A 17,548-nucleotide genomic window follows, 5' to 3' on the forward strand; every position below is an offset into this window, starting at 1 on the left:
GACTCTGGTTCTGATGTTTTCTCTGTCTCATCAAACTTTATTTTTTTGCCTTTTAAAATGTCCTGTAACTTATTCTTGAAGACTGAACATGTTGTACTGGAAAGGGAACTACTGTAAATAGAACTTCAATAATGTGGTAATGCAGGCTGAGGAGAGAGGAAGCAGTCCTGTGATTAGGTCTCAGTTTTAGTGAATTTATACCTCTGGACTGTGACTTTTCAGTGGTTTTCAACTGCATCTCAGTTCTTTTCTCCCTTCTCAGCAGAACAAGATGGCCAGAGAGGGCTGAAGCTGAATATTTCTCTTCCTTGAGATCAATTAGACTAATACTATCCCAGCAGGTTAGGCTTTGGGTAATTAGTTTCTCCTGAGGACAAGTATAGGTGAAAGGAACAGAGTACTCTGGTATATAGACATGCCTCTATTTTTTTTATCTCCGCTTTATTATGCTTCACAGACATTGCATTTTTTACAGATTGAAGGTTTGCGGCAACCCTGTATTGAGTAAGTCTTATTCATACCATTTTTCAATAGCATTTCCTCACTTTGTGTCTCTGTGTCACATTTTGGAAATTCTCTCAGTATTTCAGACTTTTTGATTGTTATATTTGTTACAGTGATCTGTGATCAGCAATTTTTGATGTTTCTGTTAGAAATGTTTTGGGGGCACCACAGACTACATCTGTATAAGTCAGTGAACTTAATCAATAAATGTATGTGTTCTGACTGCTCTACTAACTGGTTGTTTCCATGTCTCTCCCTGTCAATGGGCCTGAGACACAATATTGAAATAGGTCAATTAATAACCATACAGTTCTTCTAAGTGTTCATGTGAGAGAAAGAATCAATTGATGTGGCAAACCTCATTGTTGTCTCTCTATAAAAATTTTATTGAAGTATAATTAATTTACAATATTGTCTTAATTTCTGGCATACAGCTACCTGACTCAGTTATACATATATATGCATTCTTTTTCATATTCTTTACCATTATGGCTTATTACAGAATACTGAATATAGTTTCCTGTGCTATACAGTAGGACCTTGTTGTTCACTGTTGTCTTATTTCAGGAAATTGCCACAGCCACCCTAACCCACAGCAACCACTACCCTGATCAGTCAGCAGCCATCAACACTAGGTCAAGGCCTCCTACCAACTAAGATTATGACTCACTGAAGGCTCAGATGATGGTTAGCATTTTTCAGTAATAAAGTATTTTTTAATTAAAGTATTCACGTTTTTTTGGACATAATGCTATTTCAGACTTAATTAAAGAATAGTGTAAAAGTAACTTTTATATGCACTTACTGTTGTGCTCAGTTGCTCAGTCATGTTCCACTCTTTTCGGCCCCATAGACTGTAGCCTGGCAGGTTCCTCTGCCTGTGGGATTTCCTAGGCAATAATACTGGAGCAGGTTGTCATTTCCTCCTCCAGGGGATCTTCCTGATTGGGAAACCAAAAAATTCATGTGACTCACTTTTTTGAGATATTTCCTTTATTATGGTAGTCTGGAACTGAACTCACAGTATCTCTGAAGTATTTTTGTATTTATAAATGGTTCCTGGGACTTCTTTGACTGTCTAGTGGTTAAGACACTGTGCTGCCACTGCAGGGGGTGCAGGTGTGATCGCTGGTTGGGGAACTAATATCCTACACGCCACGTGGTATAGCCAAAAAGGAAAAATAAGTTGGAGGAATTTGTCTTAAGGGTATTGCTTCTAGTCCATCCCGAGCCCTTCAGTGCCTGTCACTCAGCTCTACGTATCGGTTATGGCTGGGCACCTGGCTTCTCTCCTCCATTCTTTTTATTCTTGGAACCATAGTGTCTTGCCTGCAAGACCAAACTCAGGAGGACACTCAGGACTAGAGACCCTTGAACAACTCTGTCCACCCCCAGAGTCCCAGGTCTGAGCCACAAATGGTTCTCATGTGCATGTCCTTCTCCCCTACTCCCTTCCAATAATAAACTGGGCATTCTCTAAAAAATAAAACAAAGTAGAACAAAGCAAGGCAAAATAAAATAAAGTAGTTCTTTACTCCTTCCCCAGCTGGAAGCACAGAGGGATTTTTCTCTTATATTTAGTGTGAGAACCTGGTTGAGCACCCCTGGAAGTAAAACTCCCAGAAGTATGTAGATCCCTCTATGACTGGGTCCTCCTAATGTTTTTAATCTCTCAGACTTGTCCACAACTAGCCTTTGAAGTAAAGTGAAAGTGTTAGTTGCTCAGTTGTATCTGACTCTTTGTGAGTCCATGCGCACTAGCCTGCCAGGCTCCTCTGTCCATGGAATTCTCTAGACAAGAACACTGGAGTGGGTAGCTATTCCCTTCAGGAGATCTTCTTGAGCCAGGAATCAAACCCAGGTTTCCCACATTACAAGCGGATTCTTTACTGACTGAGCCACCAGGCTTTCCTACCTGGCCAGTGATTCCCATGGAGGTTTAAGCTCATCGGTTTCTGATCCAGGAAGTTGTGATTCTTTGTATTTGCCTCTGTGTCATTTTAGGGTCAGTGGGTTGTGCTGTGACCACATTTCTCTTGTGGATTTAAGAAGAATTGATTTGTCAACTTATTCAGCTTTTAACTTATTGTTAGGCTGGAACAGCAACTTCTAAGCTTTCTACTTGCTGGTCTGGAAACTGGAAGTCCTGCTTGCAAAGTTTTTAATTACAAAAGTAATACATGCTTAGTGTAAAATATTAAATAATAAAGATATGTGAAGTAAGAAGTGAAAGCTCCTTTTCAGCTCACTTCCTGAGAGAACTATTTGCAACAGGCTGATGAGCAAACTTCCAGACATTTTGTTATGAATGAGCAATTATCCATCCATTTATCTGACCATCTACCCACCTATTTTAATATATTGTGGGTGTTAGATTTCTAGGGCTACTGTAACAAAGTATGACAAAGGGAGTGACTTAAACAACAGACATCGTTTTTTATATTCTCTTTTTAAAATTAACAAACTGGTTTTTTTTGGCTGTGCTGCATGGCATGTGGGATCTTAGTTCCCCAATCAGGGATCAAACCCGAGCCCCTGTAGGGGAAGTGTGGAGTTTTAACCACTGGACTGTCAGGGAAGTCTCTGTTTTCACTTTTTTTCTTTCAATTTTTTTGATATATAGTTGATGCACAGCACTGTAAGTTTAAGATGTGTAGCATAATGACTTGATATACATATATTACAAAATGATTACCATAGATAATATCTATCACCTCAGCTACAAAAATGTTTTAGAATCACTCTCTTAGCAACTTTGAAATATACCATACAGATACGTTGCCTTTAGTCATCAGGGTGTACATTATATCCCTAGTACTCATTTATCTTACACCTCCCCACCTCCTGCATTCCCCTGCCTCTGGTAATCACAAATCTGATCTCTTTTTCTATGAATTTAGTTTGAGTTTTTTGTTTCCGTTTCTGTTTTAAATTCTAAAATATTCTGTTTTAAATGAGGTCATACAGTATTTGTCTTCCTCTGTCTGACTTATTTTACTTAGCATGATGCCTCAAGATCCATCCACATTGTTGCAAATTGTGATCATTTTTTCTTCTTTATGGCTGATGAGTATTCCATTGTAGATATCTATACTTTTATCATATCTCTTTGACATACTAATTTCAAGTCCTTAGAGATAGTGGTTTCATTTCCTTTGGATATATGCTCAGAAGTAAAATTGCTGGATCATATGGTAGTCCTATTTTTAAGTTTTTTAGGATCTTCCATACTGTTTTTTATAGTGGCTATACCAATTTACAATCCCATCAACAGTGTACAAGAGTTCCCTTTCTGCACATTCATCCTCGCATTTGTTATCACTCATCTTTGATGATGGGCTTCCCAGGTGGCATTAGTGGTAAAGAACCCACCTGCCAATGAAGGACACATAAGAGATGTGGAAGATTGCCTGGAGGAGGGCATGGAAATTCACTCCAGTATTCTTGCTTGGAAAATTCCATGGACAGAAGAGCCTGGCAGGCAACAGTCCATGGGGTCACAAAGGGTCGGACATGACTGGAGTGGCTTCACACACACACACACACACACATTTGATGATGGTCATTTTGACAGGCATGAGGTAATATCTCATTGTGGTTTAATTTACATATCCCTGGTGAGTAGTCATATCTCAGTATGACTTTGCATTGTATGTGTGTGCTTAGTCGCTCAGTCATGTCTGACTCTTGCGACCCTGTAGACTGTAGCCTGCCAGGCTCCTCTGTCCATGGAATTTTCCAGGCAAGAATACTGGAGTGGGTTGCCATTTCCTCCTCCAGTCCAACTCTTTAGGGCCCCATAGACTGTAGCCCTCCAGGCTGCTCTGTCCATGGAATTTTCTAGGCAAGAATACTGGAGTGGGTTGCCATTCCCTTCTCCAGATGACTTTGCATGTACCCATTGGCTATTTGAATATATTTGGGAAAATATCTATTCTGGTCCTTTGCCCATATTTAAATTGGATTGTTTTGTTTTTGTCTATTCAGTTGTATGAGTTCTTTATACATTTTGGATATAACTATTAACCTCTTATCAGATACATGATTTGCAAATATTTCCTCCCATTCTATAAGTTGTCTTTTCACTGTTAATTGTCTCTTTTGATAAGTGAAAGCTTTTAGTTTTACGTGGTCCCATTTGTTTATTTTAAATTTTGTTGCTAATGCTTTACGTGTCATATTAAAGAAAATGATCACTAATTCCACGTCAAGGAGTTTTGTTTCCTATATTTTCTTTCAAGAGTTCTATGCTTTCATACATTTAAGTCTTTTTTTTTTTTTTTTTAAAAACTCCCTCCTGTGTCCCTCTCAATCTTTTTTTTTTTTAATTTTATTTATTTATGGCTGTGCTGGATCTTTGTTGCTGAGTGTGGGCTTTCTCCAGTTGCTGTGAGTGGGGGCTACTCTCTAGTCGTGGTGTATGGGTCTCTCACTGTGGTAGTTTCTCTTGTGGTGGAGCTCGGGTTCTAGGGCATGTGGGCTTCCCTAGCTGTGGCTCCTGGGTTCTAGAGCACAAGCTCAATAGTTGTGACACACAGATTTAGTTGCTCCATGTTATGTGGGATCTTCCTAGGTCAGGGATCAAAACATTGTGTCCTTCATTGGCAGGCGGATTCTTTACCACTGAGTCCAGGGACACCCCTACATTTAAGTATTTAATCCATTTTGAGTTGATTTTGGGGAGTAGTGTGTGACAGGGATCTAGCTTCATTCCCTTTATTATGAATGTCTTATTTCTCCAGCACCATTTATTGACGAGATTATCTTCAGCATTGAATATTCTTGGCTCCTTTGTCAAATATCTGTTGACTGCATATTTATGGATTTATTTCTTGGGTCTTGATCCTGTTACATTGACCTATTGTCTGTTTTTATGCCACTGCCATACTGTTTTGATTACTATGATTTTATAATATACTTTGATCCCCTGGAGAAGGGAATGGCTACCCTCTCCAGTATTCTGAACTGGAGAATTCCATAGACTGTATAGTCCATGGAGTCACAAGGAGTCAGACATGAGTGAGCAACTTTCATGTACACTTTCATTCTGAGAAAAAAGAACAAAGTGAGAGGTGTTACACTTCCATTTCAAACTATAGTATAAAATTAGGGAAATTAAACAGTATGACACTGGCAACAAAAACAGACAAGTGAATAATTGGAACAGAATATAGAGCCCAGAAATAAGTTAATATACACTTTCAACTAACATTTGCCAAGAGAACCAATAATACTCAAGAAGAAGAGACAGTCTGTCAATAACTGGTGCTAGGAAAATTGAATATTCACATGTAAAAGAATGAAACTTTTTGAATCAGCATTAGGTATACCTATGACCCCTCCCTCTTGAACTTTTCTGCCACCTCCCTCCCTATCACACCCTCTAGGTTGTTACAGATCCCCAGTTTGAGTTCCCTGAGTCACACAGCAAATTCCCATTGGCTAGCAAATTCCTGTTGGCTATCTATTTTACATATGTATTGTATGTTTTCCATGTTACTCTCTCCGTACACCCCACCCCCTCCTTTCTCCCCTCTACCATGTCCATAAGTCTGTTTTAATTTTTAAATTTTATTTCATTAATGTGATACATCAGGCTTCCTAGGTGGTGCTAGTGGTAAAGACCTGCCTGCCAGTGCAAGGAAATCCAAGAGATGTGGGTTCAATCCCTGGGTGGGGAAAATGGGTTCAGTCCCTGGGTGGGGAAGATGGGTTCAATCCCTGGGTGGGGAAGATCTCCTGGAGGAGGGCAAGGCAATCCACTCCAGTATTCTTGCCTGAAGAATCCCACAGACAGAGGAACCTGGAGGGCTATGGTCCATAGGGACGCAAAGAGTCACAGAAGACTGAAGCGGCTTAGCAGCAGAAGCAGCAATGTGATATACCACATTGATTGATTTGCATATGTTGAGCAGTCCTTGCATCTGAAGATAAATTCCACTTGATTATGGTGCATGATACTAATAATGTGTTGCTGAATTTAATTTACTAGTGTTTTGTTGAGAATTTATATTCATCAAAGAGATTGGCCTCTAGTTTTCTTTTCTTATAGTGTCCTTTTTGGTATCAAGGTAACTGGCCTCATAAAATGAGTTAGTGATTTTTCCTTTTTCTTTAATTTTTGGAAGAATTTGAGAAGAATTGGCATTAATTTTTCTTTAAATGTTTACTAAAACTCATCAGTGAAGTCATCTGGTCCTGGGCTTTTCTTTGTTGTGAGTTTTTTTGAGTACTACTTCATTCTCTTTATTAGTGATTAGTCTGTTTAGATTTTCTATTTCTGAGTCAATGGTATTTAGCATGTTTCTAAGAATTTTTCAGATTTTGTAGATTGTCCAGGTGGTTATAGTTGTTTATAGCACTTCTTATGATCTTTTGTATTTCTGTGGTATCAGTTTTAATGTCTCACCTTTTTTATAATTTTATTGATTTGGGTTCTCTCTCTCTTTATTATTATTATTATTTTTTTCCCTAGCTAAACGTTTGTAAATTGTCTAAGGGCCTACTTAATTGACTAATATTTTTCCTATTATTTCCCTGTTCTTTATTTTATTTATTTCTGCTATAATCTTTTTTATTTCCTTCCTTTTGTTAACTTTGGGGCTTACTTTATTCCCCTTCTTCTAGTTCCTTGAGGTGTAAAGTTAGTTGTTTAATTGTTGCTGTTGTTTAGTAGCTAAGTTGTGTCTGACTCTTTTGGGACCCATGGACGATAGCCTGCCAAATTCCTCTGTCCATGGGATTTCCCAAGCAAGAATACTGGAGTGGGTTGGGATTTCCTTCTCCAAGGAGATCTTCCTGACCCAGGGATTGAACCTGTTTTTCCTGTATTGACAGGTAGATTTTTTACCTCTGAGCCATCAGGGTAGTCCAGCTGCTTAATTAAGATCTCTCAATTTTCTTGATGTGTGCATTTATACCTAGAAACTTCCCTATCAGAAATGATTTTGCTGCATCCTATAAGTTTTGGTATATTGTGTTTTAATTTTTGTCTAACTCAAGCTATTTTTTATTTCCTGTAACATTTTTTCTTTGACCCATTGGTTGTTCAGAAGAGTGTTGTTTAAATTTTCATGTATTTGAGTTTCCTCAGTTACCCTCCTGTTATTGATTTCTAGTTTTGTACCACTGTGGTCAGAGAAGATACTTGGCATAATTTCAGTCTTATTGAATTTTTTAAGATTTGTTTTGTGGCCTAACATATGATCCATCCTAGAAAATATTTCAAGTGCTCTTGAGATGAATGTGTATTCTGCTGTTAAAATAGTTCCAACCAAAGTTTATTTTATTTCAATAGCAGAAGCTAAAAGGCCAAGATCAAGGTGTTGTCAGGGTTGGTTTTTTCTGATGGCTGTGAGGAAGAATCTGTTTCATACTTCTCTTCCAGTTTCTCATTGTTTACTGTCAATCTTTGACATTCCTTGTAGGTGCATTACTTCAATCTTAGTTTTTTCAGCACTTGGTATTCTAACTGTGCTGATGTGTGTCTGTCTCTGTGTTTGAATGTCCCCCTTTTATAATAATATCAGTCTTATTGGACTAGAGCTTACTTTAATTACCTCATCTTAACTAATTACACCTTCAATAACCATATTTTTAAATAAGGTCACATTCTGAAGTACTAGGGGATAAGACTTCAACATATGAAATTTTGGGGGACATGATTCAACCCATAACACTATGTCTGTCCAAACAGGAATCAGTATGTGGATACTTTTCCATGATTTGCTTTTTTAATTTATTGTGGACACATTGCCATGCTGCTATATACAAATCTACAGATTTTGGTAATGCTCTGTAGTATTCATTACAGTAATGTAGTTTGCTGCTCATTGAATGATGTACTATTATATGAGTTTCTTTTTTACTGTTACAAATAACTCTGAAAAATGCATATTTGTATATACTTTATGTAAGCATATTTCTTTTGAGACAGAAACCTATAAGTAGAATTAATAAGGCAAAACTTAGGCATTTTATATTTTGTTAGAAACAGTCAAATTTCCTTATTTTGAACTTTAGACCTTTCTTTCTGACTATATAATGCCCGTGCCCCCTCCACAGTGTTACACAAGCATCGCATACTAAGCATTTGCAAATCTTTATTTCTTGTAACTTATTTCTCATCCCTCTCCTTTGCCCTCTTCTTGCCCTGTCTATTCCATGTTGTTGAATAGTGGGACTTTCCAGGCAGCTGACAAGTAAACAGAGGATAATTTTTATTTTGTTTTTACTTTCAATCCCCTCTGCCTTTCATCTTTCTTTTACATAACACTGCAGGGAATTTTCTAAAGTGCATATTGGTTAATATTGGACTTTTGCTCAAAAAACTTTCAGAAGTTTTTCTTTGAAGTCAGCCCTAGATCACTGCTCCTTCCCTCTTGCCTACCAGGCCCTTCACTCTGTTTTGAGTCATACTAAATTAATTTTTAATTCTAAGAATCTGGCTAGTTTTTCGCCCTTCCTCACCCTTGTGTAGCATTTTCCTTTTGCCTGAAGGGTTACCCTTACTCTCCCATTCCCACCATTCATCTAGAAAACGCCTTCTTATTCAATTAAGTTCTCTGATTCTCAGTTTTTCTATTTAAAAATAAAGCTAAAAATAACACCTGCATCTTGGTTTTGTAATACTTCAATGAAATAATCCTATTTAAATGTATCATCACACAGCCAGGCACTTAGTAGATACTCAGTAGATGTTAGACCTTCTTCCTCAGTTTTCTTTGTGAGACATTTTTGTGACATAAATCACAAAATCATTAATAATTTTTAAAAAATCAATCACCATATAATACATGGTGAAATATCTATGTTCAGTAAATGTAAATGTAGATCTGAGTTGAATGGATTGGGTGAAACCAAGATATAGGATGTTGGTTACATTCCTCAAACCTAATAGATTGTTTGGTAGGGCTTGGTGGTTTGATTTTCTAAACATTTCACTATATGCTCTGTGTACCCTTCAGTCAATCTCAGTGGTTTTGGTAAGCCTGATGTGACTTATTCTTAACAAAACCACCCTATCTGCTGGTAATTGCTGCCACTTCATTGTACTTCTCCTCAGACATTTGTTGTATAATACCTTCCAACCCTTTTTTGGAAACAGTGGTAAAAATTACTATTCTGTAACTTTCAAAATATTCTTCCTTTCCTTTTTGATGACTATCTCTAGACTTCTGGAGCGTTCTTCATCTTTACCAGTATCTTAGTCCATTTGGACTGTGATAACAAAAATACTACAGCCTGGGTGGCTCAAACAACAAATATTTCTTTCTCACTGTTCTGGTGGTTGGAAATCCAAGGTTAGGGTTAGGGTTAGGCCTGTAGATCACCTGGTTCCTGATAAGAACTCTGTTCCTGCCTTGCATACAGCCACTCTGGTTTTTTCACATTGTAATAGGAGCAAAGCAAATCTCTGGGGTCTCTTTTATAAGGGTGCTAATCCCATGATGAGGACTCCACCCTCAGGACCTAATCACATCTCAAAGGCCCCACATTCTAATACCATCACATTGGGAGTTAAGATTTCAACGTACGAAATTTGGGGGTAAGGGACTACAAACGTTCATTCTAACAGCCAGGAGTCCTGAAAAACCCTTCTGCACGTTCACTAAAGATCCTCTGATAAAATTCTTCTTAGCTGGAGATAAAACTTGCTATAAACCACTCAGTTTCTTTTGCTCACCCATCTCGGGCTTCATTTCCCTCATTGTCTTGCTTGCTCAGTCTTTTTGTTGTGATTCATCCTTAACTATGAAGATGGAGACCAGTGGGTGGGTAAGTACTTCTGTTTCCTTTTGGTCATCTGTTCATGCTATACTATTTGAATGACTTTCTTCTATTTTTCCTGATTCCAAGACACCTTAGAATTTAAAAACATATCATGGTTAAGGGTTTTGGCAGAAAGGAATGTGCCTGCATGAGATACTCTTAAATAAAGGCTTTGTTCAAGGTCTCACATTGTGACTTTCTGTATACTATACCACCCTCTGAGCTTCTTTTCAGAAGTGACACAGCTCTCTATTTCAGAGCCCTCATGCTGTTGTTGGGTGATAATGCTATATTATAATATTATCTAGTTATAAAGTTGAGCAGCTTGTGAAATGCTTTTTCACAAACATATGGTATACATTTCACAAATATATGGTGTATGCTCAACTTGACCCAAGAGTAGTCGTACATCAACAGTCTTAATTTTACTGAGTATAATGCAAAACTAGGCTTTATACTCTGAGAGGCCCTTTATAGTGCAGAACATAGTATGAGGTGGATAGAAGGGGCAACGGAGCAGGGGATGATTCTAGAAGGTGTTAGTATAGGTTCCTTCTCTTCCAAATACTTTCTCTTTGACCTTAAGGGGAACATGATTTGATGAGCTTCAGCTTTCTCATCTGTAAAAAAATATTCTACAGTTAGAGCTACACTGCCCCCTTGCCCAGTTGATAGAAAAATCAAATAAGGTAGTCTCTGCACTGTTAATATAAAAATAATGAGAATTAGTATTAATAGTAAGAGATAATCTGGGATGTCTTTCTTGAAGAAGTGGTTGTGAGGAACATGTATAGCCAGAGGGAATATATGTAGGAAGAAGGAGAAATGTGGAGGTAATGTGAATCAGTTTGCTTTTGCTCTGTCTCTTCTATTGACCCCAGGAAAGCATCTGCTTAGACATCATCTGTATCTTTTATGAGGCCAGAGATAAGGAGTCATACTGTTTACAGATTATATTCAAGATGCTGGCTTCTGGTCTGTAAGTTGAGGGATGAAACTTTTCAGATAAGATGACATTCCTGTGTTGAGACAGCTGTGTGATGTCCAAGAAAGGTTGGGCATTGAGGATTCTTTTTTTTTTTTTTTTAAATTTATTTTACTTTTATTGGAGTACAGTTGATTTACAATGTGTTAGCTTCAGGTGTACAGTGAAGTGATTCAGTTATACATATACCTATATTCATTCTTTTTTAGATTATTTTCTTATATAGGTTGTCACAGAATATTGAGTAGAATTCCTTGTGTTATATAGTCCTTTTGGTTATCATCTTATATATAGTAGTGTGTGTATGTTCATCCTAAGCTCCTGATTTATCCTCCCCATCCCACATTGAATTTTCTTTTCCTTATTCCTTCCACAGGTTGGTGAATTCTGGCCTTACATCAGGTTGTTGTCCAGCTCTATCCTCAGTGCTCAGTACAAATCAGAATCTCACCCACCTTTACCTACAGGGCAATGCTCTTGGAGACATGGGGGTCAAGCTACTCTGTGAGGGACTCTTGCACCGCAACTGCAAGCTTCAGGTGTTGGAGTAAGTCTCTTAGCTTATTATGGTGATGGGAATGCATAGTGGCCCCAGGGAATGGGATCGTTTGGGAGAATGATGAGAAGCGATATGTCTTCCTAGGGTTTGGATTATTACAGGATTATGGTACTGGGAGGAGCTGTACTTCTAGATAGTGTAAAGGTGAATACTAGAGTTCCTTGGGGTTGGTACGCACTTTTGTTTTAGGAAAATTTGTGAGGAGGCACAGAATTGGGAAGAACTGTTTCACAAACTGCTGTTACTAATTTGGTCTGCACAATCCAGTAGATTGGAAAAAATATTCTCATTTAAAGAAGAGAGAATAACTCTTGGCACATAAAGCAGTTCAAAGCTTGTTAATCCTGAGCTTTTCCTACATTTGAAACATTACAGGCTAAGATCTGGGAAACCTGTGTAGGATAATTAAGGGGACATTTTTAAAAAGTCGCCTTCTTTCTTGCAGGTTAGACAACTGCAGCCTCACATCACACTGCTGCTGGGATCTTTCCACACTTCTAACTTCTAACCAGAGCCTGCGAAAGCTGTGCCTAGGCAACAACGACTTGGGTGATCTGGGGGTCATGCTTCTCTGTGAAGTGCTCAAACAGCAGGGCTGCCTCCTGAAAAGCCTGAGGTAAGTGTGCCCTGCAGAGATTTGTATGGCAGGGCTCACAGTGCTAAAGAAAATTTTTTGCAGTTTCCAAAATCCAGGATGGCTTCATTTGCACTCTGGGTAAGGTTATTCAGTTCAGTTCAGTTTAGTTGCTCAGTCTGAAGGTTGAGCCTTGTTCAATTGCAGATTTTTTTTTTTTTTTTACTATATACTGTATGTGAGTCATGAACTCCATATTCAACTTCGTCCAGATGTTTGGAATAACTAAATTTCAGTTGGGTGTGAAAAGACTTTCTATCCATATTCTTGAAAGAAACAATTCGCAAAGAAAGTAGCTAAATAGAATTACATTTCTATACAAGGTATTGTACTTTGTAAAATTAGACCCATCTATTGTAAAAGTCCTTGCATAGTAGGGTGTTGTGCATCTTGTTTCTGAGAATTTCTAATTGAAAAGTGCTCCAGAAACATCAAGATCACAAATTCATAAAATTTGGCCTATCTTCAGGGTGTTGGGACCACCTGCTCCCTTCCATCATCAATGATACCACTAAGCCACTCATTGATTACCTCTCTAGTAAGAGCTTCCTAATTAGTTTCGTAACTTCTGCTAGCATTGGTAATCACATCCTTCACGAAAGACATTTCCTTCACTTGGTTTTAGGGACGACATACTCTACTCTGAATTTTCTCCTATTACATTGGCTATTTCTGCTCAGTCTCCTCTGGTTTCTCTTCCTCATCTTGACCTTTGCATGCTGAATACCCAGAACTCAATCTGAGTTAATTTTTCTTCTCTATACTTTCTGCTTTTTTTTTTTTTAAATATCATCTAGCCTTCTGGTTTTACCACATATGTGCTGTACCCCTCCCTCCAGTTCATATCTCCCTGAATTCCATGTCTAAATGCTTGTCTCACCTTTATGCTTGGATATCTAATAAGCCATCCAAACTTGACGTGTCCAAACCCAAACCTGTGCTGTCCCCTCTGTGTAAAATCCGTTTCTCACCCATCTCAGTCAATGGTAACTCAGTCTGAACTGTTCAGGTACAGAAAGCCTTGTGTTGTCTTTGACACTTTTTCTTTATGTGAATATCCAGTCCATTGGCATGTCCTTTTAGCTCTGTTTTCACAGCATGCCCACTCATTGACCACTTTTAGCTAGCTTCACAGGTCCTTTTCTGGCTCAAGCCATTGTCACCTCTTGTCTGGACTGTCCTGATGGCATTCTACTAGGCTATTCTGCATCTACCACTGCAGATGGAGGGTATAGCTAAAATGTGAGTCAGAGCATATCACTCCTACTAGCATGCTTGTTTCACAAAGCAAGAGCCACAAACTCATGGCAGTGTCTAAGGCCCCACATAATCCTGCTATTTCTGCAGTCATCTTCTAACCCTAGTTCCTTCTCCATTCACACTGTTCTCTTTGCTGTTTCAAAAAACAGTGTCACCTCTGACACTATACACTTGCTGTTCCTTCTGCCTGGGACTTCTTACACTTTGATGTCCACATGTCTTATTCCTGTGAATCCTTAAATTCTTTGCTCAGAGGTCTTTTCTGTGAGTCTGACTATAACCATCCTAATGAAAATAGCAACCCAGCAGTGCCTTTCCTCTTCTCTGCTTATTTTCCTCCACTGTGTTGAACACCATCATATAAGCTATATCATTTGCTTGTTTACTTATTATCTGTATCTTTAGGACACTCTGGAGATGAGGGATAAGCTCAACACATACTGGGGAATCCATGGATGCAGTCAACTTGCCTTGTGAACTTAGGCTGCCATAACAAAACAGAATAGTCTATATGCCTTAAACAAATCATAGTCATTCATTTCTCATAGTTCTGGAGGGTGGAACATCCAAGATCATGGTGCTGGCTGATTTGGTTTCTGGTGAGAGCTTTCCTCTGGAGAAGGCAATGGCATCCCACTCCAGTACTCTTGCCTGGAAAATCGCATGGACGGAGGAGCCTGGTAGGCTGCAGTCCGTGGGGTCGCTAAGAGTCAGACACGACTGAGCGACTTCACTTTCACTTTTCACTTTCACGCATTGGAGAAGAAAATGGCAACCCACTCCAGTGTTCTTGCCTGGAGAATCCCAGGGACGGGGGAGCCTGGTGGGCTGCCATCTATGGGGTCACACAGAATTGGACACGACTGAAGTGACTTAGCATCAGCAGCAGAGAGCTTTCCTCTGGGCTTGTTGTGCCCTTATGTGGTACACAGAGAGAAAGACAGACAGACAGAGACAGAGATAGAGAGTACATGCTATGGTATCTTTTCTTATAAGGGCACTAATCCCATCTTGAGGACTCATCCCCATGAACTCATGTAACCCTCATTACATCCTGAAGGCTCCATTTCCAAATAACATCACATTGAGGGTTAAGGCTTTAACATATGAATTTTGAAGGAACATAAAGCATCCGTAACATACCCAAATCAAGATTACTAGAAATGATACAGGACAAATGGCATAATTTCTTACTTAAGTTGTAAGGGAGATTAAAAAAAAAAAAGAGAGAGAGATGGAGGAAGAACTCATATCATTGATAGGTGTACCACGAAATTACAATATGTGGGGTTTTTTTGGCAGAGTGGAGGGGTGGGCTGTGACTTATGGGAACTTGTTTCCCTGACAAGGAATTGAACCTAAACCACAGGAGTGAAAGCACCAAATCTTAACCACTGGACCATCAGGGAATTCTCAATGTGTGGGCTTTATATGGCTCCTGATTAAATTAACATAATATAAAAATTTTATCAGACCATTGAGGAAATTGAAACACTGGTTGGACATATATTGATATGTGAAAGTTATTGTTAACCTTTATGGGTATGATAATTGCATTGTAATTCTCTTTTAAAAGTTGTTTCATTTCACACATTGATATATTTATAGATGCTTGAACTGCTGTGCTTACAATAATCCACTGATGTGAGGAGTTGGGTGGGTAATAGATGAAATAAGACTGGCCATGAGTTGTTAACTGTCAAAGCTAGATGGCAGGATTAATTATACTATTCTCTTTATATTTGCACTTTTAAACATTTCCAAACATGAAGGTTAAAAATGTAACAGAAATCACATTAGGCATGATATGTAGCACTGGAAAGCTTAGAAGTATGAGGTTAAGAGAGGAGACGAGATTTTTAAAGCCCAAAACTCTCAAAGTGTTCATTTGAAGAGTGTAATCCAAGGCTCTCTTTTTGCTTTTATAGGTTGTGTGAAATGTATTTCAACTATGACACAAAACGTGCCCTAGAAACACTTCAAGAAGAAAAGCCTGAATTAACCATTGTCTTTGAGCCTTCTCGGTAGTGGTGGAAGCACTCTGCCATTCAGGTGTGGACAAGTGGTAGTGAGCATTCCTCCTTCAGCATTAAGATCACCTCTCTGCAATTCTTCTGGTCCAGTGAGGAAGAGTGAAAACTTGCTGATGGTCCTTCTGCTTGGTGAATGTGAGAATCTCCTTTACCCCTAGGTTGAAGACACCAGTGCAGTAAAATCATCAAATGATACAGTTCTTACCGCAGTGGCTCAGTCAGAGGATGTGTTCCTCTTGGTGACCTCATGTATGTAACTCATTCAGGAAAACACTTTTTCTTTCTTTTTCTCTTTTTACTCTAACTCTCCTTTCCTTTGTACCTCTCCCCACTTTTTTTCTTTGACTATATCATCTTTCCTGCCATCTTTCTCTTAACTGACCATAACAGAATGAGTTAACTATATATTATGCTGCAATTTTGTGGCAGCAACTTATTTATTTTTAATTTTTAACTGTTATATATTCTAATAAAATAACTGATTTTTATTGTATTATAGCTGGTTGGAAGTTTTGAAAATAGAAAAAAATCTTTACTGTATTTATTGAGTTAAATTGTTTCCTTTCCTTGGTTTTAAGAGAGGGTGCCTAGAAAGCCGTTTACTTATTTATCTAAACTACTAAAGATAAATTAAATTGCTTCATGTATTAAAAAAATCTCTTTGCCAAATGATTCAATTGTAATGAATGAGGAAAAAAATCCCTCTAACTCTGATGGTTGAAATTTCAGTTCTGGTAAGACAGGAGGTTGAAAATCATGCAAAGGAAAATTTTAGAGTAGATGGAGCCTATATTCATAAACAGAAGTATTATGTAGAAAATGCATTTTGCCTTCAGTTTTAAGAATTTGTCTTGGATTTATCTCATCACAAGAGCATTTCATCTATCACACTTCACACAGCATTAACTCATTAATATGTATTGATTAATTACTTTTCCACACATGGAGAAACTCTCGAACCACATGGAATTGTTCAAGATAGAAATACTACTTCCTTTTTCAAGTGAGTCATCTAGACCTTGCTTGTCAAAGTGTAGCCATTGGATTTCTGAAAAGAGTGAAAGTTAGTCACTCAATCATGTCCAACTCTTTGCAACCCATGGAGTATAGCCCTCAAGGCTCCTCTGTCCATGGAATTCTCCAGGCAACAATACTGGAGTGGGTTGCCATTTCCTTCTCCAGGGGATCTTTCAGACCCAGGGATCAAAACTGCTTTTTTAGATGAGCTAACTTTTTTTCATGGTAAGACTCTTTCAATAGGGAAGCAGTATGTAATTTATATTCTGATGCAAAGTCTTTGTCTTCTGTAGTACCAGCACTTTTGAGTAACTCCAGTCTCAATATTTGTATTTTTGCATCTTAGTAAAGTGAGGTATTGCAGACTGCCTCTCTGCTAAAAATACCTTGACATTCAGGATAAAATATAATTAGAAACACACAGTTAAGCTGGAAAGATAGAAACATTTCTGTGCACTAGGCTCTCAAAATTGAATTAAGATTTTACCTCTCAAAGGTCAAGAGAAATATCTGAATAAAGACCCCACAGTATAACTATTAACTTGGAAAAATCCATGAAGTTTTCCTCACTAGGAGAGCTAAAAAATAAGTAAAGATGATGGATAGAAAATCAATATGCAAACATCAACACAAACAGTTAGAAAGAAATCATTCTTTCCAATCATCATAGTAAAAATTAAGTCAGGCATGAAGCAGCAATGGGTGCTAAAACCTAATAGGAAATTTAAATGATGAGCAGGATTCTTATGTAGTCTGAAATTATCTTTTTACATTGGCTAATCAGT

General features: G+C 38.1%; 1 protein-coding gene across 2 annotated transcripts in view; it reads left to right on the forward strand.

The window, feature by feature from the left end:
* NLRP3 (NLR family pyrin domain containing 3) overlaps positions 1–16,239 on the forward strand; it is a 48,968-nt gene extending 32,729 nt beyond the window's left edge. For both annotated transcript variants that reach the window (XM_005891102.3, XM_070374202.1), the window contains 3 exons: positions 11,637–11,807; positions 12,265–12,435; positions 15,642–16,239. In XM_005891102.3, the coding sequence (XP_005891164.2) occupies positions 11,637–11,807; positions 12,265–12,435; positions 15,642–15,741 (442 nt within the window). In that variant the 3' untranslated portion in view covers positions 15,742–16,239. The remainder of the gene's footprint in view (positions 1–11,636; positions 11,808–12,264; positions 12,436–15,641) is intronic.
* Positions 16,240–17,548: the final 1,309 nt, after the last annotated feature.

This window comes from Bos mutus, chromosome 7, assembly GCF_027580195.1.
Source record: "Bos mutus isolate GX-2022 chromosome 7, NWIPB_WYAK_1.1, whole genome shotgun sequence".
Classification (NCBI taxonomy): domain Eukaryota; kingdom Metazoa; phylum Chordata; class Mammalia; order Artiodactyla; family Bovidae; genus Bos; species Bos mutus.